We start from the raw sequence: 27,300 nt of genomic DNA on the forward strand, positions 1-27,300 counted from the left end.
GTTTGTAAGCTCCCCAACCAAACACAAAACACGACGAAAATTCCTTGTATAATGTTTTTTTTTTTTTTTTTTTTTTTTTTACAGCAGAGGAATCAGTTCAAGGGCATAAAAAAAGGTAGCAAATGTGAAGAAAAAATCACTATACAAGGAATTTTCGTCGTGTTTTGTGTTTGGTTGGGGAGCTTACAAACGTGCTGTACTGGACTGTAAGACTAGCCCTAAATTTGATAGTTTTGAGCAATATAGAATAATAAATGAGTGGAAAATAGAATCCTTGAGTAGACTGATATCTGGCACGGGTTTGCAACATACTTCAGCTTGGCAGTCAGTGGGGACAATAATAAATTCGAATAAACACGCCGTGAAGTAACACGTGCGAGCCCTCCCCCCCTTCCCCCTCCTCCTCCAACCCCTTCCCTCAGCTCAGTGCTTGAGGATGAAATAGACAAAACCTGGGGGCCACCACATCCACAACTTCCCCATTGCACATCTGCAACTACAGCTACCACACTACACCTTCCCCGTGCAGCGCTTAATTACCTCAGACACCTCAGACATGTAATCATTATTTAGGGTGCATTCACAATAGTTGAGGTTATGATCAAGCTATTTCATTACGGTAAAATGAGCCTCTCGTGCACTGTTCCTGGGCTGCTGCCGGCTTATTAGGCAAACCCCCCCACCCCCACCCCCACCCCCACCCTTGAGCCATCTTCCTGCGGCCTTGCTTTCGAATGTTCCCGCTCGCGCTACTTGGCTCCCCATGCCGCTCAACTCAAGGAAACTGTATAAAAGTATTCAGGTCATCGTTTTTTTCTGTTTCGTATGCTAGGAAAGCAAGTACCAGTCATATAAATTATTAAAAGTTGAAGTTTAGGGCATAGCTGCGAAGGTCATGCGGTGTCTACGGTAGAATCCTTTATGTAGGCTATACCTTGAGACAACAGCAGGGGCAGTTAGACGTCTTGACAAGGCTCGTAACAATCACATAGCTCAGTATTTCATTCATAAAGACACACTTAAACGGAATCATGAATGCACTGAATGACCTCTGACGTAAACTTGGAGATGTCTGGTGTTTCCCAGAATTTGAGATTTTTTTTATTTTTTTTTTAACGCACCGAAAAAAAATGAGAAGGCTGTTTGGTAGCCTGGTTACGTTTATTATTCTTACACACAGAAAAGTTAGCTATGTGAAAGGGAGAAGAAAAGTTAATTTCTGCCCACTTGGAGATGCAGATATTAGTGAGAGCATGAGGAATATGTATATCAGTACCTTGGCAAGACCAGGCAAAAGACAGAACTGCCATAAGCTGGGATTTTTCAGTCACCGCCGAGTGACCTAAGACTATCCACACGCTGTCCAGAAGACCAGCTATCAACTCGGACTCTACATTCTCTCTAAAAGAGAGCTCCGGGGGGAGTGGGGAGGAGGGGAGCATTAGTCAAGCAAGATGGTGCCAGTACGAACGCTCGCCCGCTCCACAACGGGCTGGGGCCGACCATCATGCCCCGCCAAGAAAAACTACTGGCGCCATGGGCGGAAACGTAATATATATATATATATATATATATATATATATATATATATATATATATATATATATATATATATATATATATATATATATATCTATATATAAACAGTTGCATCGTTAGAAGGGATGAGGGAGAGGAAAAATTGACTTCCATGGAGATACACATAGGAACCCAAAGAGATCATGAGCGCTATGCAGTACCTTTGTATGACTAGGCAAGAGACAGAACTGCATATACAAAATTAGTTGCATCCATCGTTAGAATGGATGTAAACAAAAATCACATGTCCACTTGGAACACAGCCAACGCGTCCGCCAATCCGCGCACAGGACCTCGCCGGCCGACCAATGAGCGGCAAGTGAGCACGTGATGGAAAGCCACTCAGCGCCCGGCCGCCGCGCCTCCCAGTAATGTCTGAACCAGTGATGGGGAAGGGCTGCTGGCTGTGCTGTGTTGTGCATCAAACCTTAATGCGACATGAGTTTCAATAGAGATACTTTTATCCACCTGTTTGCTGGCGGGTAAGGTGGTGGTGGTGCCGGGGAGGCCATCAGTTTGTGTGTGTGTGTGTGTGGGACGTGTGTTTGTGTGGCGGTCGTCTGCAGGGCTCCGTGGTCCTTATGTTTACACTGAGATCATTTACATGGCAAGCTAAAGCGTAGTTGTGTTTCCTTCTCAGCGATATGTTGGCTGAGGTAGGAGCACGTGATGGCCCCAGCACGTTTAATTCTAAGTGTTGTGTTGGCTGGGGGAGGAACACGTGACGGCCCCAGCACAACGTAGGCAGGGGTCAGGCCGCTCCACCCCTGCGGCCTGCCTCGCCCCTGCCGTGTCGACCCGCCGGGCAGGCACTGCGACGTACTGGAGGAGAGTGGGTACCTGACCTGGCTTTCGTGTATTTTCTTTCTTCGCACGAGTTGTTCAAGGTGATGTAGTTGGCAGGCCAGGGGCGGGGAGTAGCGACAAAGTAGATGTAACATGTCGACCTCTTGGAACACCCATGCCTGTTACGGGGTTGTTGTGACAAGACTTGTCACCATGCTCCTAGTGAAAAGGAAAACATCAATTGTCATTAGTTACGAGTTAATCTACAACGCTAATAGGGCAAGACATTTCTATTAATAATTTGTTATTTTTGTAATATTTTGCTAATCAATCATCGAAGTAATTTTACTTTGCCATGCTTACTCGTGTAGGCGGTAGCTGAAGCACGTGTTCAGCAATGCCTAATATGGGACTCAAGGTCAGAGAGGCTGCCATGCAAAGGCAGTCCCAACCCAATTGTTTTGGAAGAACAATCTAAATGTACAGTGTTACCTGTTGCATAGTTGAAAGGTGACAGTTTTCAAGCTTTACAAAACGACTAACTTCAATGATTATACAAAATATATATTTAACATACCATTGATACTAATGAAACAAATATCACTAGTTTTTACTGCCCATGACTCTCCCTTTACCCCCAACTAGTCTGGGTAAATGCTAAGGTTTTGGTTGATGTTAGAAAACCAACTATTTTCTGACAAAAAATAGTATAAGGTAATGATATTGGGGTGGTTAAGATCAAACCATTCAAAAATACATAGTTTTGTCGGTGAGATTGAGGAGCACAGAGCCTTCACATTAAGAGGTTACAAATACATTTTCACCTGTCTTGTAGTGACCCTAAGCCATTAGAGATAGTAACTTAACGCCATTTAAATAGTATACTATTATTGCTAACATAATAACCTATTGCAGCTAAAATAGTATTCTCTTGACACAAATAAAAACATTGCCATTAAGGTTAGTAACCAATTGTCACAAAATTAATAACCTATTGCCTCTTACACTGTAACCTATCACTACTAAAATGGTAATGCACCACCCCTGAAATAATAACCTATCACCGCTAAAATAGTAATATATTCCTGCTAAGGATAGCATATGCTCAGTGGTCTAGTGGTCAGCATGCCTGGCTACTACTCTACGGGCCCGGGTTTGAATCCTGGCCCAGGCAGTTGGTGTGCAGTTCACCCAGCTATTCATCCTATCTTTCGGGCTGGTCGATAAATGGGTACCTGGGGAAACCTGGATTAAGGTAAACTGTGGTAACCCGGGTGTCACACTGACCCTGTGTCCCGGGGTGATGGACTCCATCCCACCACAGGCTCAAGGGCCAATGTGACGGAGATGAGCACCGAGGCATTGAAATGGTACCTAACCTATTGCCTCTTGATCATGTCTTTCATTACTGTTTTTCAAATCTCAGAAGCAAGTAACTTGTGATGGAAGCAGTTATCAGAGTGATGAAGAGAATGTTATAATCCACCAGAAAAGATTGTCAGCTGCCAGGATAAGCTGGCTGTAATTCTAGAGTAATATCCAACCCCCCAGAATGCCGAGATTCTGACTGCTGGGGATGAGTCATTAGAAGAGTACATATACATCATTACTTATATGGATTATGCATTACATGTGGAGCAAGTCACCATTTGTAGAAAATCACAAGTGTAAGACCAAGTTGTGTTGTATTATATGTGAAGAAGTGGGCTCATGTATGCATAAATTAATAATATCCTTGAACAATTTGCTTCTTAATTTTGAACATGGAGGTATTAAGCACTTAAAAACAATTCCTTTTGTCATTTTACCAATACTGTGTAGCTACTAAATATATCAATATCCCCAATCCTAATTCCCCCCATACTTTCTGGTTTATCTTTTATATTGAAAATTATGATTTTAATTTATTTCTAATATATATTCTGTACCTATAATCTCCACTTTTTTCTCTTACCTGCTTCCTGTACACTACTTGCCGATAACGTTCCATCTTCTTGTCTAACTTTTAATTCTTGTCTTATTCTATATGTTACCAGATTGAATAATGTTGGCTGCACCTGTCTCATTTCACTAGCTATATACTACATACATATATTTCTAACTTTTCTTCTTTGTCTATCTCTACCTTATTTCTGTCCCTTACATATAGATCCTCCCACTATGAAACAATTTTTTTTGTTTACATTATTGTTCTTCAGAACTTGTTATTTTTTCTCAATGTTATTGTACCGTACTCCTTTGTAAAGTCTATTGAAATTACTACTAATGCTCTTCTCATCTTATCAGATCTATCTCTCCAACATCTTCATCCTACTGTCCTCTCTGAAACTTGAATTTGTATCTTTTCCTAATCCATATATTATAATATATTCTCAAGCTATTTCTAGTTATAGTCATGATCAACTTAAAAGCTACATTTGCAATTGCTATTGGCCTTCATTCCTTAACCTTTGGTTCATGCTAAAAATATGATGCCTTGTTTGTCAGAGCCATGATAGGTCCACTATGAATACACTAATATCAACCAGAGTGATGGAGTTTAGTTATTTCATTTATATATTATGTGAAAATTTACATTAAATGATACCATGAATTGGAATTTGATAATTCACAATTCACATCCAAATAATCTTCCTCTCTTCTTGAACACTTGTGGCAATCACACTAGGGCTACACCAAAACAACCCCTCTCAATGACTACGGTGATTCATATCTCTGGGTGAATGGACATGAGAGAGAGAGTGAGAGAGAGAAAATATCCCTATTAAGAATATAATTCCATGTCTGTATATCATACTTTCACTTAATTTGCCATTGATGTATCAGTTTCCTCACACATGAAAATATTTATTTAGCTGTTTGCATCATGTGGCATTCAGAATGCATTCCTTCAATTGGTCCTCTTCTATGGCAGATGTGGTGGCACAATGGGGGCCGTGGCCACGTGCCCGCTGGAGGTGGTGAAGACGAGGCTTCAGTCTTCTTCCTTCAACTACATGAGTGGAACACTGCCCCCACCAGCGGCTCAACAACGAGGCTCCACCACCTGCCCCACCATGCCCCAGCACCACCACCGAGGGGGAGGTGGTGTCCGCAGGCTGCACATGACTGCCTTTGCCTCAGGCACTCAGATTGTGCAGCTGTCACAGCAGCTTCCAAACCCCGGTGGACAGAGGCAGAGTCTGTCCATCCTCCATTGTCTCAAGTATGTTAAACCTCATTATGCTCAAGTTAGTTCATGCAATCCTAACATTAACATGTTTAAATTGTAACTAGATAAATATTATATATTTAAAAAAAAAAACAGCCATTTCAAAATTTCATCATTCTCATTCATAAGTACTCCCCAACAATGAGTAGTGTGACTGATGTTCTCATGGCAAATTTGAAAATTGTAAATCACTTTCACACCTTAGGTGGGTTAAAGTCTATCAAGAGGTCTCTGGGCCCTGTAGCTTTGTGTGCCAGAACTTGACTATTTATGAATGGCTATTTTGCAAATTGTATTGTTAATGATCACCATAAAAAAACTCCTCCTTAACACAGGATAGCAATGTTAAGAACTGAATGGAGTCCTTGTACAAGGTCATAATATATCAGTAGTATGGGCCACACATCTATACACACATAGTGTCAAGGCAGTGGCAAGCAAGATGCATGGCTTCTTATTCATCAAGGTAGGATTATGAATGGACATTATAGTAAATTACCTTGAATCAAGTATGTAATTTACTAATCTAAATTTGCACTTTTGCTCTGTGCATTTTACAGTTTCACCCACAAAAAAACACTATTTGGTTACTTTCACTGAGAGTTCATACAAAAATCAAAGTGGCTTACTTCATGCAGTGATTTTAAAAATTATGTTCTTGCATTCAAAGCTTGCTATAGATGCAACATTACTACAGAAGTATAAATTTCAGTTGGCTGTAACACATTTTGTCTTTTCTTGGGTTTAGGTGAACATACATATTGCATCAAGATCATTTTGGTTAGGAGATGCTTGGGACAGTACACCATATAATAGTGAAATACATACATCAATAATTGTCATGACAGTATGAAATTATGCATCAACCTTATTTCATGTACACCTAACAAGAAAGTTTCCTCCATTTCCATTGACCCTTTTTCTACCTGAGGCTTGTCTTCTTCCCGTACCTTTCTGTGGGAAACCAGTAGGGATAGACTTAGACTTTTGTTTTGAAGTTTGTCCTGGATACTTGAATGAAATTTGTTATTTAAGCCAGACACAAGGAAGTTACATTAGGTCTAGTAATAATTTGTTCATATGAGAGGTTTGTATAGGTTTGAGATTGCCTGAAGTTTAGGGGCTGGTCTTTCTCCACCTTGAAAAAAAAAAGTTAAATTTAGATTCAATTTTTATTTTATTTTTTATTTTAAGAGCACACAAGCTTCCACACAAAGGCTGATCTGCTGACCTATTTCTTATATCTTAAAAGCCATGGGCATGTCTAAATAACATTGATAGTTTGTAATGAATGTTATTCAATACTCTGCTCTGATACACTGTAGAGTGATAAAGATATAGAGGACAGTTTATGGAAGTCAGTTTACTGTGGTACCAAACCTGCCCTAGTCTTCAGTGGGGTTCTTGCATTTAATAGTGTGCTGTAGGCTGTGTGACAGGTCTGATTGTTTAAAAAGGATGCTCAATCTACTCATTTTGATCATCAAGAGATGGTGGTGCTCAACTTGATTTTGCAGTTTCCTATACACCTACCAATATCACTCGTAGACACCCTAAATTCAAAACCTCTTGAGCCAGGGAACTCACGTAGAAGTACCAATGTAATCATATTGAATAGTAATTATGATAATCCAAATTTAGTGTGCCTGTCACCAAATCAAAATGAAAAAAATAAGTAAGTGTTCAGGACGCAGGTTTCATTGGCGCTCGCATATGGTTGTCGTGCTACTATTTTACTTATATTGAGGGTTTGATAATGTAATGGTTATTATGGCAAAGGTGTGCTGTAGCTGTTAAAATGAGGGTGTAGTGGTAGTATAACTAAAGTGGCAATCTACAGAAACTCTGTCCTATGCAAGCTTCGCCTCTTCACCATGAAAACTTAGTAATATTGTGTAAAAGAACTGCATCATAATTAAGGAAATCCAGCAGTCTAGTTCCTATCAGCTCCACTGAACCGTCTATGCATACTTCACACAAGAATGAAGCACTCATGCTGCTTCCCACACTTCTACATCACACCAGTAGATTAGTATGTGTATTGGTTTAGATTTGGATGATGTTTACCAATCACGTATATGGCGGAAAGAGCTGGTATTTGAAGTTTAAGTTTGTGTATAGATTATTTTTTCTCTCCACGGCCATTCCTGCCCTTCGTAGCAGGTCACCAGCAATTCAAGAGTTTTTTGCTTGTTTGAAAAGTATTTTAGTTATGCAACTTTATTCATCCTTTCTACTTATCAAAACTAGAGTACACTTTCTTTATCATCCTCTTGTTTGTGCCTTTCGTGCCAAGTTTTAGTTGACACACACACAATTTTATATATATATATTTGTATATATATATATATATATATATATATATATATATATATATATATATATATATATATATATATATATATATATATATATATATATATATATATATATATATATATATATATATATATATATATATATATATATATATATATATATAAAACTGGTCAGCAGCTTAATCGGTTACCTTCCTTTCCCTTTTACCCTCTGAAGTAGTCTCACCCGTGAATCTTTCTTCTCCAGATATATAATTGAGGTTGAGGGTCCCCGGGCGTTATTCCGAGGCCTGGGCCCTAACCTGGTGGGTGTGGCGCCCTCCAGGGCCATCTACTTCTGCTCCTACTCACAAATGAAGAAATTCCTCAATAACAAAGTCAAGAATCCAGAGACTCCTATTGTCCATGTCCTCTCCGCCTCCTGGGCTGGTAAGTATTTATTTGTTGTTTTTGTTTGAGAGTTGAGCTTTATTTTCTATTTTTTTCCTTTTTTGTTGAATGGACGGGTGGAAGGGATTTAATACCTTTCATTACATTTCGGAGACGCTGTTGATTACTTTCAACATCACCAATTCTTTTTTTTCTTTTTAACCTTGTTTGTGAATCTTTCGTGTACTTAGAGTTAAGCCATCGTTTGGAGACAAAGTTTGTGCGCAGGTTCCCGGTGGTACACGCAAGGGTGTGGTAGGTGGAGCGTTCGGTGTGCTGGCAGGAAGGCAGGGGAGGAAGGAGGACGTGATGACCAGGAAAGATAGAAAAAAAGGGGGTTGGATTCATAGTACTAGTTTGGGGTAAATGATAACTGTTGTAGGAGGTCTTCATTGATTTTCTTGTCCCATTTTGAAACGTGTCCGTAAATAGAAGAAGCGAAAGGCGTAGTAGCAGTTGGCACTTTCACGGCTGACTTTTTTTTGTGGTTACCGGCGAGTCGGCGTGTACTCCATGACCCGCTCGGCCGCGTGGTAGGGTGACTGATGCAGCTTAGGCCTAAATAAGGCATCGTAACTTCGTAAGACTCGGTGAAGGAGACGGCCTGCTCGTATAGTGGTGGCTCAGGAAGGGGATCTGATGGGCATCTCTAATAATTATAAGTGGATGAAAGAAAGTGAAAGCGAGACAGATAGATAGATAGAGAGATAGGATGAAGTGGTGTGTGAGATAGATAAAAGAACGAAAAAACATGGATAGATAGATGAATAGAGAGAGGAGAGAGTGTAATTAGCAAATGTGAGGGATGAAGGAAAAGGAGTAAATGAGAGATGAGGGAGAAAAGGTAAGGAAGGAAGGAAAGTATGAAGTAAAGGTGCCCATGAGTGTGTGAGATAAAAGAGAGGGAATGAAATACCGTAGGAGGGCTTAAAAAGAAACAGGATTAAGAAGAAATACATTTGGAGTGAATAATAAGGAAGAAGGGAGAAATTATATGCTTGAACAAACAAAAGCAGCGTCTTGGCACACTTCAGTCTGGAAGCAACGTAACCACTTCAGAGGGAGATAAGAAAGTAGAGCGAGTGGGCCAGGGTGTTAATCCTAGCTTACTATGGATTTCAGAGGCTGTGTTATATCGTTTTCTGGAATATCTCGGTAAGTATCAGTTAGATCACTATGATACTTTGCCACAGTTTGTTTCCCACCCTCCGCTAATATTTGTCAGCATAGTGTATTATAAGGGGTGTGAGTAAGGCACACTCTTGAGACTTGAAGGGAAATAGCGGACAAGGCCAGCATGACGTCATTATAACGTCAATCCCCAGGCCCCACCCACCTCTCTCTCTCTCTCTCTCTCATGGAAACACCTACCACTGGTGCATGCTGTATTCCTAAAGTATATAGATATGCGTTATGTACTGTATTTGTCATTTTATATTTGAGAGTGACATTACGTGGAAATAAAGGCAAGGGTAGGGTAATGTGGAGGGTGATAACGAGCGTGAATGATGACAGTCAGATAGTTTGGTGATGTTGAGCAGTTTGAGGAGACCCGAGATTTCATTTTTGTGACACGGGCTTATGGCTGCAGTCCAATAAACTCGGACGTACACGATGGTGGCTCCAAGGCTGCACAATATGGCATACATCTGACTGCCATCATTCACGCTCGTTATCACCCTCCACATTACCCTACCCTCGCCTTTATTTACACGTAATGTCACTCAAATATAAAATGACAAATACAGTACGACATAACGCATATCTATATACTTTAGGAATACAGCATGCACCAGTGGTAGGTGTTTCCATGAGAGAGAGAGAGGTGGGTGGGGCCTGGGAATTGACGTTATAATGACGTCACGCTGGCCTTGTCCGATTACTGTCATTTCATTTCGCTAGTTCTCTTAAAGTCTCAAGAGTATGTGCCTTACCCACACCCCTCTGCTAATGCACTATGCTGACAAATATTAGCGGAGGGTGTGAAACAAATTGAGGCAAAGTATCATAGTGATCCAACTGATACTTACTGAGATATTCCAGAAAAAACGATATAACAGCCTCAGAAATCCATAGGTGTGCGGCGCGCCACTCCCCCCACAGCCATTTGGTGGGGAGCAGCGTGCTCAAAACATAGTATTTCCCGGTTTCTGGCTCATAACTATTGCAAAAGAAAATCAATAATTAACGATTTTAACAATAACGATGAATGAATATCGTTGTCTGTGTGAATACGTCATTTTTTGGTCGGAAGTTGGCAAATATGATGAGTACGACAACTTGTTAACTTTGGTGGTGAGGGTGTTGGATGATTATGGTGGGCTGGTGGGTCCGGGAATGGTTGATGCTCGAACTGGGTCAGCGTGAGTGGGCTGGACGGTAGGGGTTGGGTGTGGACTATCGCGGTAGTATGTCATCCTAAGCCCAAACACTGATAGGGGAGTGGAAAGTGACTGGCAGTTGTGTTTATCAACAGACTGTGACAAGAGCTAAGTAGGACGCTTTTTTTATTTGTATTGTTAGAGATGTTTTCTATTTAATGGCATCCGTAAGTTAAGAAGTTAATCTCCATCAGAAAAAGTTGAATATGGTATAAGTTTGCAAAAGACTTCAGTCTTACTGAATGAATTGTTTTGTGATGAACTGATAGAATATAAGTGGATGGGGACGAGTGGTTAATGGACGTGTTTCGAAAAGATTTTAATCGGGTCTCATGTGATTAGATATCCCGAGATGCGTAGCTTTGAAAACTGCACCAGGTTTCGCTTTGTGGAGTTCAAACGATATTGTCTGATTCTCATAAGAAGCATCATTCATGTACAATATTCTTTCTAGATCGACAAGAAAAAGCTTGGACTTTTTTTTAAATTCATTTGAAGCTTTTTAGTTGCCTCGTCATTGTGTAATTAAATTGTAAATATGTAGCAGTTTTTTTTTTTGTTGATCCGCTTTGCGGTTAGATGCTTTGGTGCTTTTGTCCACAAACATAGGTCCCCGTAGAGAGCACAGCACGCAGGTTAGGCCTAACACTTAGCAAGATTGCACTTCGTAACAGACTACTGCTGAGTGACTGGCCCGTATTCTCAGAGGCTTAGGGTCTGACAACAAATATTTCCAAAGGCAATAGAGGACAAAGGTCGGGTTCTCATGAGTATTTTCCACGTTCATGGTGCAGCAACCTTGTCAAACTATCAATAGGTGCATAAAACCACCCATGGAAATACTACAAATGTGGACGTGTGAGCCTCGAAATGCTTGAAAATGCGGGCATGTGTGTATATACAGCCCCAGAGTAACACATTTGCTGATGCTTAGTGCGTAATGCGTCCCGATATAGTCTCCAAATAGTCAGCTGGCTGCTGCGTTCTCCGTTGGGTGGCGACAAACCTTCACTCGGTGCGTATATAAAGCGTTTCATTAGCACGGTCATGCATTCACTCAGGGATTTACCGGTTATTTCATTTAGAGAGGAAACATTATTCATAGATGAGCCGTGTAACAAACTCATTTCTTTTATAAATAATACAGTAATAAAGCCGCCTTGTTGTGGCGTGGACGTCGGTTATAATCCTTATTTATGTGCTCTATGAGGCGGAGAGAGAGGTCAGGTATCCATGTTTTGCTCAGCAGTAGGGACGGCTCGCAAGGGGTCTCTGTACGGCTGTGAGCGCTCGACTTGGCGGCTGGTTGGCTGGCGGCGGTAGTGGTTTTCCGTGACCTTGGGCGTCAGACGGCGCCAGAATGTTGTTTACAGGTGTGTCTCCCCCTCCCCGACCCGCCGCCCGTCTTGACAATAGTAGGCGGGGCAGTGCCAGGTGTCCCGTCTCCTTAGTAACGACGCAGGTATCGCGGCGATGCAGCGGTGGGCTGCAGCTGTACAGGGGCTACAGCGGGACTCAGCTTCTTGCATCCGGGCATGGCATTAGGGCCGGTTATGATGGTTAAACAATTCTGTGAAGCAACGGAGACTGAGGCTTTCGGCCATTGGTATCGGGCTCCGAAGTGTCTGAAGGTACAATTATATACGCAAACAAGCACAGCCAATTATAATACCATTGTAATGTGTGTGTATATGTATGCATATATATATATATATATATATATATATATATATATATATATATATATATATATATATATATATATATATATATATATCGCATAAAAAAAGTATACATACGCACGCACGCGCTCGTGCGCTTTCACAATTTTATTCCGGAATGAGGAATATTTGAACACGGATGAGTTTGTTTGTTGCTTTTGTTTTGCATCTCTACAAAAATTATTGGGTGCGGCGAGGGATGTCCCGCTCGTGCAGAAATGAGCAGACACGTATGTTGTTTGTCATGGTGTGAGGGGTTGCAGGGGGTTAGAGCGTGGGGCTGAACAGGATACACCTACTGCGTTGTGGAGGCACGCTTTCTCTTTTGTGTTCGTGTCTATTTAAGCGTTATTTATGGCATCGACTGTTCATTCAATGACAATTGCGTTGCGACTGGCGTGTGAATTTATAGTTGACATTTCATATTAACACGTTGTGACCACAAGCATATGTATTTGCCATAGCAGATCATTGCACATCGTTCAACCAGCACAACGCCTTAAATTCTCAATGAACTGTCCGAGGTCGCAGTGATTGTCTTATCAAATGATAATTGAACATCCTTGTCATACTGATAAGTACGTGTGTAGGTGCAGCTAGCAGCCAGCACCCTAGCCGCATCCCCAGGGACAAGCTTCTTCCCCATGGCAAGGGCTAAGTAGGCCCTGCCCGTGGGCGTGATGGCTAGGGTTGACGAGGGCTGCCAAGATCAACATTCTTGGCACAGTGACCCAGCAGTGCCAATTAAGCACCGCCACCATATCCAAACCTTTCGAGTAGGGGAAGTTTCCACTGAGGAAGAGCCTTACCAGTGCTTGCCAAATATCTTCCTGACGCCCCAAACGCGTCGTTCATCATGCCCACCACCGCTGCTGATTTAAACGTCGCTGGGCACCTGCCAATCGTAACAACTACTCTGTGATACGTGAAGGGACATAACCAGAACCCCTGAGGGAACACACTCGTACCAACCAAGTAGAAAGTGTAAAAGTTGTCCTTGGGGAAGAGCGTGGGGCGAAGAGAAGAGGAGGGTAAGGTTGGAGTAGAGCATTATTTAGGTACTGTCGGCAAGGCTGTTGGAAATTTATCATTGCATTAAATAGATGGAGAAATAATAGAAAAGTGTAATGTCTGATATGCAAGAGGCAAAAACATGTTTGAAGTCATCGTTTATTGGATCGGTTTTTTTTTTTTTTTTTTTTTATGAGTCGAGGCATTCATTCACGAAGACAACCCTCTCCTCCCGCAGCTTGGTGTTTACTCTTATTCCTCAGTGAAGAACGCCAAGGGGGTAGGTAGCTCCCCCTTTTAACACCGCCAAGTTTTGTAGTGAAATAAATAGGGAGGTAGCACAGTGGAGGGAGAAACACACACACACACGATGTGACAGCGTGATATGGTGCAGCAAAAAGAAAGAGGATCGAGTGACGCGAGTTCAAGTCAGCTTACGTGCCGCTTTGGGTTGACTTGGGCCTGTCTACAATTATGCTAGTTTTTGTTATTTTAGTAAGATAAATTTAGTAGTGATCTCAGATGCTGGATTCTGTAGATTTTGGTCGTGAATGAAGTTGTATCGTAGTGGTGGGGATGGCGGTGAGCAGCGCGTCCTTGGCCGTGACCGCAGCGGCCTCCCGATGGCAGTCAACCACGCAGCAGCCCTCACGCGGAGGTACCACAGCTGGTGATTGGTGAAGGTACGGGGGTGGAGGGGCCAGTGATAAGACAGGCCGGCACAGTGAAAGCGATAAAAACAATAAGAATGGGGAGCACCCATGAACAGCGCAATAGTCAATATTCTTGGGTTTGTATAGCGGCAGCTTCATTCACGCCGCGTCTGCGTGAAATCATCGACGTGCTGTACGGGAAGCCGTGATGCCTTTCCACACGCTTGTGAGGAGCATTACTTGTGAAAGCTTGTCCTTCAGAGAGAGAGAGAGAAGGGGGGGGGGGGTAACAGTATATCTGAACGAACGGAGGAAAGTAACTAGAAATTATAAAATCTGCCAAAAACGAACTCTGATTTTTTGCCCTCCAAGTCTGAATGGAAGTGGATGCCGCAGCCTGTTATGTGTGTGTGCGCGCTATATGTATACGAGATGATTGAGCGCACACACACACACACACACACATACACACACACATCGAGGGGGCCCTTTCTTCCCGGAGTTATTCTGGTCGCATGTGTGTCACGACATGGGCGCCTCCCTGCCGCCGCCCGAGAAGTGCGCGTCGGCCTCGGGAGTTGGCTGAGCCGAGTGGAGCTGAGCAGACCCTTCTGTGCCTTCCCCGGCCACAGCTTGCCATTCCTTCACGCTCAGCCTTCTATTTTCATGCATGTGCCGTGCCGCCATCCCTTGTACTTGTCCACAGTCATCTTGCTCTACCGTGCTACCTTATAAACTCATCATACATTATTTATTTTTCCTTTCATGAAGTAATTATTGCAGATAGAGCAAATCGTTTATACGATACCGAACTCCTGCCAATCTTTTTTTGTTATTGTTTTTCGGTTCATCCTTTTAGTCGTTCTCCTAAATTCAAGTCTTTACCTTTCTCTACCGTCTCCAATTATTGGTTTCTGATAATTTAACACCCCTTACCGTGTTTTATTGCCTATATCTTCACATTCGGGCCCCTGCATTAGCACTCATCTGTTTTCATTATCTCCGCTTCCTCTTATCTTTGCTTTTACTGTTCTTTATTTACTTTTCATCCCATCTTCTCGCCTCGCTTCTCTTCATCCAATATTAACATTCCGTCAGAGCAGTCTTTTGTGTTTGAGACAGTCCCAAGTACTGCTGTTGTCTGTGTTCTAGAATCCTTAATGACACACACGCGCACACTACTTTCCTGTCCTTTTTGCATATTTTCAACTATTTGACGTAATAAATCGTGATGTCGGAATACTTTACAACACACTGCGACGAACATTTTCGAGCTTACCCTTCAGAGAGAGAGAGAAGGGGGGGGGGTGAAGATTAACCATAATTTAGTATTTAATTGTAAAAGCACTTAGTACCCATCCTCTGTATGATGTGTGGGTGAATGCGAGCGAGACATACAAGGGTAAACATAGGGTAATATCAAGCTGTTTTTCGTGAGCTCGATGTAATAAAAATAAATGAAGGGTAGAGAGTAAGATACAAGGAGGTTATTTGGTTTTAGTAACAATGGGTATTCTGGCACGCTAATGCTTGCTTTCTCCGATAATTAATGGGCGGGGGGCTGGACAGGAGGCGCGCTACTGTTTTAGGGTGAGGTTGTTCATTGGCGTAGATGCTGCTGCGTGTCTTTTGTTTGTTTACATATATGGAAGATTAAGATACTCTCAAATAATTACTGGCTATTGTGATTTCAACGTGAGTAAGCTTTGTCGTTGCATGACGCTTAATTATTATCATTTGTGATTAAAAGTGATAAGACGATACCACAAAGGAAAGGACGTCTTTATTTCGCTAGGTTTGAGAAAGCGGGAGGATTAACTTTTAGCATTAAATGTCATTTTAATATCAGCTAATATATAGTGCAAGATCGTTGAGCTATATTTGCGGTCACGGCTCCGCAACTACTTACATGCATACATACAGTATACAAGTGTTACAACAAGTTCGAAACGATAATGATGTTTGTTACAACGTAAATAGGTGGTTGGGCTTCTTTTCATAGAGGATGACGTGCATTTGTTGTATGTCTGAAGGTTGAAATACATTTGAAGTCATTTCCGTCGGAAGTGTCAAACTATTTTTGTAAGCCAAACTCCCTGGGGTACGTGTGTGTGTGTGTGTGTGTACCGTTGCGGCCTTTGCAACTAGCGATTAAATAACTTGTATTATCCAACAACAGCAAAGGAATGGTAATAGTGTGGAGGGATGAAAGGATAAGGAGAGGATGAGGATAATCAAGGAAAGGAGGGAGGGAGACGAGTGAGAGAGAAAGCATGAGGGACTACAAGCAAAGCTAGGAGAGAGGGGAGGGAGCATCGCATCGCATCAACCTTGAGTCAGTGGCTGAAGGTCACGGACGGAGGAGTAATAGCTGCCGCGGTGACGGGAACCGTAGGAGACGAACACGTTGGATCCACGTGACTCGCGTTTCGGGGGGGAGAGGGGACGCGGGATGACGAGAAATGTGTTAGGTGGTCACGTGTCGCTTACTGTGATGGAAGAAGCAGTGTTAATAGCACAAAAACTGTGCTAGATCGGCGTCGCATGACCCTTCAACACACCTCCAACAATTTATATTATGCAACTAGGGGTCTAAAATGGAAAATGCTGAAAAGTAAAGATGGCGCCACTATAAACACTTGCCTGCGCCACAACGGGCTGGGGCCGACCATAAGGCCCTACTATAAGGGCCTACCAGCGCCACAGGCCAAGACGAAAAAAAAACCCAGCTGACTTTGTTTATAATGTTTATAATCACAGGGCTAACAAATGTTATACAATGTCATGTCTACAATGCATGGGTAAACCAGGAAAACAACTTGAAGAGAACAACAACAGCAACAAAAAGATGGACAATCTGTTGATCGGCGTGCGCGACGCCGATAAAAAGAGAAAGGGTGTGTATAGAGTAGAAAATAGACGTAGTAGAAGTAGTTGTATAGTCTGGGTAACGACAAGCCCTAGCCGGACTTGGGATTCAACCCGAGCCCACGGATCCGTAGCTAGGCAGGCCTGCTAGGAAACCTGAAAGAGGATGTTGGTTGGCGAGGAGGAGAATTTTGATCAGCATAACAAGTCATAGTCACAGGGCGAGGTTGCTCAATGATTGTCACGTGATGTCTACTGCTGCATTCTACTGGAGCCAGGAACATTGATTTTAGAGTTTCAATTCAAGGCCGGTTAGCAGCAGGCTGTGCTGACTGAAAATTAGTTTGGTATTGTGTAACTCTTTTTATTTTTGTGGATATTCGATAAAGCCTCCCCCCCCCCCCCTCTCTCTCTCTCTCTCTCTCTCTCTCTCTCTCTCTCTCTCGACATTTGTGTGTGTGGCTCTCCTTTTGCGGCTTCATGCTTGATCCGTGCCCCATCTACGTAGCTTTCTCCCCTCCACCCTTTCCCATGATAGTCACTTTATTTTCCCATGACCCAATAACCCCTCGTAAAAGTTTGTCGGAGCCGTTAACAAACATTCGTCACAATCCCTCTTCCATCATCATTCTCCGGTTCTCATCTTAAACCATCTTCCCGCCTTGTGCAGTTTCATGTGGTTCTTTTGTCTGTCTCCGCCATACATGGTTTGATCTAGTATGGGTTGATGCACCGACCGGCAATGAGCTTCCCCTTTCTTGCTGCCACTGTATACTATGACTAGCTGGAACCAGGGTCGGACAACTTAAAGAGCACACATATTTGACAAGGGTTTCGTAGGAGTTTCGGGCATATCCAGATGTAGGTTTATGATTGGTGGTAGTTTGATCTTTATTTTGTACTCTGAATCTTAAATAACACTCATTAGAACCCACTGAGACTCCTTTGGGAGTATGAAAATAGTAGATATGAGAGGCGGAAGCGTCTTAATTAATTTCTGACCATACGGCACTTAGAGGGCAATGTACGGGAAAAGAGGCTGTCCGACCATCAGGCTGTGGTGAGGGGGCCCATGGATGAGGTGAGGCAGCACCGGCACGCGTGTTACCACGTGAGCCCCGAGTTGATTACTCAACTCGCAGTCCGTATAAGTGACAGGAGAAAGTTCAGTTGTCGAGGCGGAGTTGCGTATACGCGAGCCATGCCCTTTTTTATCGCTGTTTCTAAAGGTATAGTCATGTTCCTCGCCGTAGACGTAGGATACCAGGACAAGTGTAATAACGTTTTAAACCTAACTTGCTCTACACTCAAACGTGTTTTTACGCCCCCCCTCCACACACACACACCTTTCCCTCCTCCCTTGACAATGCTGGGAGTGTTATTATCCTAGGGTTGGGCCATGCTTGTTTGGTTGGTGTAGGTCGTTGATCTCCCTCCCTGCAGCTCTCCTCTGTCGTTGCCTGGCAGCAGTCCTCGGGCGGTGTCCAGTGTCGCAGGTTGATGATACATGGCATCCCTCTTCCGACAACCTCGAACCCCCTTTCCTCTCTCCTCTTCTCCCTCTCGACCTCGTTACATGGACGCTGCCATCTGCTGTCTGGTTTTCACCGGCTCGTGTGTGTTTTTGTACACTTTTCACATCTTACTCTACCATTAGTTGCCAGTGTTACTGAAAAAAATGTCTCACTAGTCCATGTGTCATGTTTTTTTTTTTTTTATTATTATTATTATTATTATTTAACGGTTGAGTAGTCACATGCTATCATGTATGTTCAATACATATAATATATCAAAGATTACAACGAGAATTGTCAAGTAGTGTGTGTGTGTACAAACACATGGAAGAAGGAAGGGCGCATGGTTATAAACATAGGCCATAAGGGTCAACGCTTTCTATTATCGAGGTGTGGTAGTCGTTCTGAGGGCCTAGATATAGCCAAGGTCACATAGAAAATCGTTGGGACATTGTTTTGAAGCGCACCAGACATCAAAATACTTTTTAATGGATGAAGTAAATTCGTAGACGCCAGTTAATATTCAGTGGACGCGGCATATATATATATATATATATATATATATATATATATATATATATATATATATATATATATATATATATATATATATATATATATACACACACACACACACACACACACACACACTTTGAAGTACCAGTGTTGCTGAGAACTTGAGCGATATGTAACTTACTACATAACCACAGGACCAAGGTATCTCCGTAAATGTTTTGACCTACCTCAACACTGTTTACAGTCCGCTCCCAGCCTCCTCCTCCATGCCCGTCCACCGCCTGCTTCCAGGATCCGGTCGAATGCTAAATACAGTTAATTAAACAACAAGAATAGGAGTCGTAGTAGTAGTAATAGTAATTCGCCACCACTTCATTGGTTTATTAGTGTGCCACACTTGAGGGAGACCAAACTATCATCACACAAAGGGAAGGAGGCAAGGGGAAGAGATCAGCCTTGAACTCGCCATGAGCGGAGCACGGCCGAGAACCACAGGCACGGGCCGCACTGTGTTGGTGGGTCGTCCTCAGCTGTTATTGATCCCGTCCGTGTAACGTGGAAGCAGGCTGGCTGCCGCCGCCGCGCAGGCGCTTGCCTGGTGTCCCCTGGTGCAGCTAATGCGCACATGACTTCCAAAGCCTCACGATGTCTGGACGGTAAACATAATCCTATTAGCACAGTGTGAATGCGAGATTAGGAGGTGAACACGTCATCTGAAGAAACGTAGTTTTGAAAATACGTACGTAAAATACAATTTACTCATGCCTGGCATGATCTCTCGAGACCCCAAGAGTGATGATTCTCTCTCTCTCTCTCTCTCTCTCTGACAAAGAACTTAAGTAACGTTGTCTTCCCTGGAAATGCTGTATATTCAGCATACATAAAGATTTGGACAAGGTTTTCTATTGCTAGATGGGAGAATGGTGCGTAGGAGCATTTTATACCCACAGAATAACAGCAGCAGCTGCTTGACGCCAATTGGGTCCTTTAGAAACCCCTAAAATTGCCAGTGATCGCTAGTCGGGATGTGGGAACCGAGTACGTACTTTCTGCGAACCGAGTAATTCGATTTTGAATACTCTTCAAAACCGAGTAAACCGAGTATTGAATGATTGCTTTACTCAGGCGACAGCTAGGCGGGCAGCAGATCGTACTGGGATGGTCAGGAGGCTAAGGGGGGGAGGTCAAAGGATTGAAAGATGAAAATTGTTCATATTCGTCAGAGGACAAATGATTTTAATAAGCTAGTGTCCTACATTCCATGTGAAATTCAAACAATATTAATTTTCCTTTTTATTTTCAAAGAGCTATGTTCAGTACTTCGAACATTCATGCTCGAAATAAAACAGAAGGCTCAAGGCCTACAGATTATAAGACATCTGTTAATATATGAGGCAGCTAATCAATACACAGACATATTCCGCGCCACCAGTGTTGCTCATATACATATAAGAACATAAGAACGCAGGAGTCTGCAAGAGGCCGGTAGGCCTGTACGAGGCAGCTCCTTTGACCCTAAGCTCCCGTGTATCTAACCCCACCTAATATCGCTCTCCATGAATTTATCTAATCTATTTTTGAATGTGACAATTGTATTGGCACTCACCACATGACTGCTAAGCCTATTCCACTCATCCACCACCCTGTTAGTAAACCAATTTTTGCTTATGTCCCTGTTGAATCTGAATTTATCCAGTTTAAACCCGTTACTTCGTGTCCTACCCGGTTCTCTTACCAACAAAACCCTATGAATGTCTCCCTTATTAAAGCCCTTCATCCATTTATAAACCTCGATCATGTCTCCACGCACCCTTCGCCTTTCTAGAGAAATATATATATATATATATATATATATATATATATATATATATATATATATATATATATATATATATATATCATCGTCGATCGATCGATTAATTAAATCCCCCATATTTTGGGGGGATTAAAACGATCAAGTAATTGAATTGCAAGAACCGAGTTAACCGAGTAGTACTCACTCAAATCCAAGAACCGAGTAAACTGAGTAGTACTCGGACCGAAACTCGCATCCCTTAGTGTAGGTCCGTAGCGCTCTTTCCAAAGGGTCACTGTCAGTCGCCCTATAGTTGTGTTGGCACTATATTTCTCTGCTTGCTTGGTTCTTGCCATATCCTTGTCTAACTTAGAGTCAGAATCGAAGTTGGGCCTGTTAAATTGCACATTGATGAAGGGGATGTTTATGTTCGACCACCTAACGGCATCAGAAACACCAGGCGTAGTAAGGCAAACCCTGGCATCTTATGGAGGACAGTCTTGGACCGCACGACCTTCTAGTTTTCGATGAGAGAGAGGTTAACTGACCCTGAGGTTTCTCTGCCTTAGCGAAACAGGGTGAAGATAGTGGCAGTCAGTGAGGGTGGGAGCTTACTGTTAATGTGTTTACTACAACATAGTCAAAACCTTATGAAAACTTGATGGTTTGGTGATATTCTACCAAATCATGTTACGGCATGCACACATGATAAAACCATAGAAATATTGCCGTAGTTTGATTTCACAGAAACGGTGTCCACACTTTTCAACACGGGCAAACACATCAGGATATATATTTATAGTAAACAAGGTGGGCAAGTGAGCAGGTGTTGACATGAGTAGCCAGACTGGTTCAAAGAAAGAGCATTTTTGTCTTCGTTTAATTTTCAATACTTTTACTTCTTTCGCAGGGTTCACAGCTTGCACGGCGACCAATCCAATTTGGTTCATTAAGACGCGTCTCCAGTTAGACAATAGTTTGTATGGCCAGAGCACCACGGCTTTGGAGTGCATACAGAAAGTGTATCGTCAGCAGGTGAGTGTTGGTGTGGGGAAGGTAGAGAAAATAATTGCAAGGCAGTGTACTTTTTTTCTGCTCCCAGATAAAGTAGCTTTATGTTAGTATTCTATATACTAAGATGAAGAGAATAAAGTAGGGACAGAACAGTCATTGTATATCCTCTAGCACTCCTGTCCACTGTTTTTACTGCTGTCATTAGCACTTTTTTTTTTTTTCTTCTTTTTTTTTCCCATCCCATAGTGTAGTAAAGATAAATGCCAGATGATAGATCATATTACTAAAGCATTTGAGTAGGCTTTTAATTTCTGTTCTCAATGAACCTTTTTGTGGCACAGCTATAGCATTATAACAGATCCATTGGTCTGCTGTGAGGTGTATGTATTGGTGATGTAGGGGTTTCACTCACATAGAACCCATGACTGAAACAGTGTACCAGATGTACTTAACTAAGAAAGGTTTTTCATATTTCATGATATAAAAACCTCTTGTGTATGCCTTAGAAAGTATTTTAATTGATTTGATAAAATATGGTAGTAATCCATACAGGCTCTAAAAAAGTTTTTCATGGTTACTAGAGAGAAAATACCTTCAATAATGATGATAGACCGCTTCAGATATGCCTCACTGTTCTGCACACTCCCAGAATCAAACCAATCACTTTGATGTTCCTTTGTCTTACTTCCATATAGCACTCTCACCATTTGTACTTGAGTGTTTGCATAACGAAAACTATGAAGAGATTGTGGGTAGGGGATGCCTCCAGTAGCTTTTAGTACTCTTTTCGTGATCCATCTGCTGTTTAATAATAATGATGAAAATAATTAATATAATAATAATTTTGTTTTTCAGGGCATTGGGGGATTTTACCGTGGAATCACGGCCTCTTACTATGGCATCTCGGAGACTGTCATCCACTTTGTTGTGTATGAATTCATCAAGGCCCAGCTAATTGCATACAGGTAGGCTATAGCTACTGGGGTCAAGTTTTCCCATCCTCTGTGTCATGTGAGTTGACTAGGTATGCTAAGGTCTGTATTCATCATAAATGTCTGTTCATTTCAGGCAAGGGAACCCCAACAATCGATCTACACGAGACTTCCTGGAGTTCATGCTTGCTGGTGCAACATCGAAGACTTTTGCTTCCTCTCTCTGCTATCCTCATGGTAAATTATTAGACACCAGAGATTTTGCTTTGGATTGTTGATGTAGATATAAAGAATCCTTGAAGGAAATTACTTTGTGAAGAACTAATTAAAAATATATCCTAAGCTTGAATACTTAAATAGTATTCTTTCCTGTGTATTGTAAATTTATTAAGAGGTACTGGTATGATTTCCTCATTCAGCAGTCATCAACAAATTGGTTTGATTTCCTTCTTCAGCAGTCATCAACATGTCCCACATTTTGTATTATTATTATTATTATTATTATTGTTATTGTTATTGTTATTATTTTAGGAAAAAGGATCTTTTAATGTTTTAAATAAATTGAAATGTCATACTAGAAGAATTATCAGACCATATTGACTCCATGACTGTAGCCGAACCAGATATATCATGGCAAAGAAATAGTTAATTAACTATGTTTTAAACAAATTGATTTAAGAGAGTAGGTAGCATCCCAGAGACTCAAAGGCCATCAGGATATGAACCATATTAAAGTTGTGCTACTGCATTCCATAACCTCAGTTCTATATCTATACTTCTAAATCATTTATTTATTTATTATTATTATTTTTTTATTTTATTTTATTTTATTTATTTTATTTATTATTTTTTTTTTTTTTCCTCGCAGAAGTTGCAAGAACACGGATGAGGGAAGAGGGCTCTAGATACCGTGGGTTTTGGCAAACCCTTGGTCTTGTCCTTCGTGAAGAAGGGTGGCATGGCCTCTATAGAGGCCTCACAACACAGCTTGTGCGTCAGATCCCCAACACAGCTATTATGATGGCTACCTACGAGGGTGTTGTTTACGTCCTAACCAGGTAAATATTGGAAGAAGCCTTGTGGATGGTTGGTAATTGGTATTAGGAAATTTTATCAGTTGCAAGTATTGCATGAGAATCCATTAGACTCATGATATAGATTTTTTGGTTCATGGACCACTCATCCTGTCTATATCAAGGAAAATTGAATAAAAATTCAGTGAGGAATGAGGAAAACAAATATAGATTAGAAAAGCCCAGGACCATGGTGTGTGTGTCTTTTTGTAATAAACACAAAATTCCCTCTTCTCAGGCACTTCGGTGTGTCTACAAACGACTTCTACGAAGATGTTGACTATGATGATGATGGTGATGAGCCTGCAGAGTAGACCTCTCCATAGTGGTACTCTGGTCAGTGCCCAGTATTCAGGGTTCCTAGATGCACTATGTAGCCGAGTGTTGCTCAATAGGTCTTCTAAGGTTGTAGTCAGCCAGTTTACCTTAGTAGGCCATTGCTGCTGAAGTTTTGAGGTACTGAATTGTGGTTTCTTGTTGAATTGAATCAATTCAATTGCCAGCTTCATGTATTAGATATTAAATTCTTTTGATTTATCAAAAAAATCCTTGAATTTTTTCTCATTACTACTTCAGAATATAAGTCATAAGTAATGAGGTTAAGCAGGTTGCAATTTTTTTGTCTTCCTCCTCTTTCTTTTGGCTATGTGTTGTGATGGTGCTACAGTGGAGGGGCATCTCTGTCCCTTCACATCAAGTATTAGGGTTGATATTTATTGAATGATGATTGATACTTATCTATGCCACAGCACTGTAGTGACTCACTCTTTGCTATGTTTTTCTTTAAAAGTTTGTGAAAAAATGTTTTCTTATTCATCTGGAAATGTTTCAAAACTCATATCAGAAATGCCTGCTGGAACAGTGATAAGAGGCATATATAGCACCTTTGGATATACAATGAGCAACATCGCTGTGGTGGCAGCAATACATGTTTTCAATCAAATCGTCTTGGCAAACATGGTATGTTGCAGCAAATTTCAATCATTTTACTTGCTCTAAATTAAATGCTACAGATAAGTCTTCTTAAAATGTATTATATATGTCAAGCCTGGTCACGTGCCTTTACACTAAAAATGTTCTGCTACCTAAATAGTTGAAGCATATCAACACATTTGTTGTCTGGTAACAGTTAAATATGTAAACAAAATATATCTTGAAAGGTATCATAAACATTGCAGTCATTTATTAATTGATGCAATGAAGTTTTATAATTTTCAGTGTTACACTAAACTACTGAACTTGGCTAAAAGCATCTTTATGCCATGTCTGTGCAGTGTTTGAAGCAAAAGTACTGCAGGATATCGTGGCTTCTACTACATATGTGTTTATTCACACAGTCTGTGCGCTGTGTTCTAGTCGCACATGTTTAGAAATGTGGCTGTGAGTGTTATTTAAGGTGTGATGGCTTTGCAAACTGCAGGGTGATTTAGTGATAGTGATAAAAGAATAACTGTTGCTGATCAGTATTTACATAGGTTTGCCAAATGCCTGGCTTACTCTTAGTGTTGTAAATGTCTTGAGGCATTATTAATATACTTGGTTCGGGTATTGATCAGTACATTTTTTTTACCGTAGATGATATTCGTGAATGTTATTTGTATCAGGTTGTGATGATTATTTCCAAAAATGTATATAGTGCATGTCCATTAAATATTAGTTTTGTACTTAAAGAGCTGTATCATGTTAACAACATTTGTTGGCCATCCTTGCTTTTTTGTTTATGTTGTGGAACTAAAATTCAACTGCACTTTTTGTTACAATCTTTTAAATTAGTTCCTCGGTCTTATTAACTCAAACTTTTGAGATTATATATTTGTGTGTATGTATATATATATATATATATATATATATATATATATATATATATATATATATATATATATATATATATATATATATATATATATATATATATATATATATATATATATATATATATATATATATATATATATATATATATATATATATATATATGAGAGAGAGAGAGAATCCCTTATTCAGAAAGCTTGGAACCAGAAGTGTTCTGGGTTTGGATTTTCCTGGTTTTGACCTACAGTGTTAGCCTGGTCTTAGCACATAATTGGGTACGTGTGAGGTATGCAAAAATTTATGGGGTGCAAAATTGTATTTATAATTCAAATTCAGTTAATCTATTCCAGGCCACCTAAAGTGACCCCAGAAATACTTTTTACCTGAAACTGTAACTTTTAACCCTCATGCGCACCATATGTTTCCAATAAATTTCTGCTCCACTCACCATGCATTTCTCAGGCCCAACCGGCCTTTTTTTGCCACCGCAATACTCTACATTCCCAGACGTATTTTACCCTCACAGATATATCGTACCCCAATAAATTTGGTATCAATGGCTTCATAAAGACTTGTACTAGAACACGCGCAAATAAAAATAGAGGAAAATAAACAATACAAACTCGTTTCAAGTCTGTATAGAGTATTGTTGACAATAAATCCTCTTCCTCACTCGCTAGCTCGAAATTTTGTGGGCCAACTTTTTTAGCTAAATATATGTTTTGAAGTGGAATTTAGTGAGGATTCTTATGGTATCCTCAAAATCCTCATACGCCGATTAGTTCCCGAGTTACACCAAGGAAACTGTATTTTTTTTTTCTTCAAAATAATCTACAGAGTAGATGCTCCTCATCTATGCTCTTTAGTAAGGTTGCCATATGTTACCATTAAGAAACTTATCCCAACAAATGACGCTCCCAAATTTGCCGCACTTTCACCGAAAACTTAATTTTTAATCAATTTTTAAAACTTTTATGACACATTTCGCATCATCGTGCGTTAGGACGTTTTACCCTTGATGACGTGAAATGCGTCATCGTGCGCAAGAGGGTTGCGCAATAATATTGTGTGACGGATATAATTTGACAAAAAAATATTACAGCACAGAAATGGAAATTTTTACTTTTCTGAAGTAAGAGTTTACCAGAGCATATGGGAGATCCAGAGAAGGGGAGGATAAAAAAGGGATGCTTCTGTTTGAAAGAGGAGTCACCCTCTATAAAAACAATAGGCAACTCTGATGCTAGTGTGCTGTGGTCTCTTTTGCTTGTGTTTGATATTGTTTTTGCTATACCTCACTAATTGGCAAGCTCAGAGTATCATTTACCACTCTTTAGAAATTTCTTCTCACTTGTGTTATAAACAAGGTGTTTGTAATTTTTTATTTGTGATGCACCATGTCAACACTGAAAATATTTTGTCTTGGGTTTCAGAATTCTGAATAAAAGATTCTCAAACTGTGTGTGTGTGTGATATATATATATATATATATATATATATATATATATATATATATATATATATATATATATATATATATATATATATATTCAGCCTTGCATGTACATATTAGGTTTAGGAGTTTATGAAGGAGTTTTGGGTTGGGTGAATTGTATAAAAAACAGCTAAATGAGAAAACTGATATGAGGCGTCTGGAGGTAAAGGGGTGACATCACCAGATCTGGCAT

The 27,300-nt window shown here is 40.8% G+C and overlaps 1 protein-coding gene across 4 annotated transcripts; it reads left to right on the top strand.

Moving 5' to 3' along the window:
- The first annotated feature begins 1,892 nt into the window (after window positions 1–1,892).
- LOC126996560 (solute carrier family 25 member 36-like) lies at window positions 1,893–25,553 on the top strand. Of its 4 annotated transcripts, none has more exons than XM_050857123.1 (8): window positions 1,893–2,060; window positions 5,279–5,569; window positions 8,141–8,322; window positions 21,692–21,816; window positions 22,651–22,760; window positions 22,864–22,964; window positions 23,596–23,785; window positions 24,039–25,553. In XM_050857123.1, the coding sequence occupies exons 1-8, from the start codon at window positions 2,017–2,019 to the stop codon at window positions 24,112–24,114; spliced, it is 1,119 nt and encodes a 372-aa protein (XP_050713080.1). In that variant the 5' UTR covers window positions 1,893–2,016; the 3' UTR covers window positions 24,115–25,553. The 4 variants fall into 4 exon arrangements, with proteins under 4 accessions (XP_050713080.1, XP_050713082.1, XP_050713081.1 ...); XM_050857125.1 differs by lacking the exon at window positions 1,893–2,060 and adding an exon at window positions 2,098–2,234; XM_050857124.1 differs by lacking the exon at window positions 1,893–2,060 and adding an exon at window positions 2,245–2,410.
- Window positions 25,554–27,300: the final 1,747 nt, after the last annotated feature.

Source organism: Eriocheir sinensis, chromosome 10, assembly GCF_024679095.1.
Source record: "Eriocheir sinensis breed Jianghai 21 chromosome 10, ASM2467909v1, whole genome shotgun sequence".
Taxonomy (NCBI): Eukaryota; Metazoa; Arthropoda; class Malacostraca; order Decapoda; family Varunidae; genus Eriocheir; species Eriocheir sinensis.

Bases quoted from the DNA above. Each gene is read 5' to 3' on its own strand.
- LOC126996560 (XM_050857123.1), top strand. From the start codon at position 2,017: ATGAGTTTCAATAGAGATACTTTTATCCACCTGTTTGCTGGCGG. The intron at 22,965-23,595 runs GTAAATTATTAG...TTTTCCTCGCAG, and splicing joins CTCTCTCTGCTATCCTCATG to AAGTTGCAAGAACACGGATG. The intron at 23,786-24,038 runs GTAAATATTGGA...CCCTCTTCTCAG, and splicing joins GTTGTTTACGTCCTAACCAG to GCACTTCGGTGTGTCTACAA.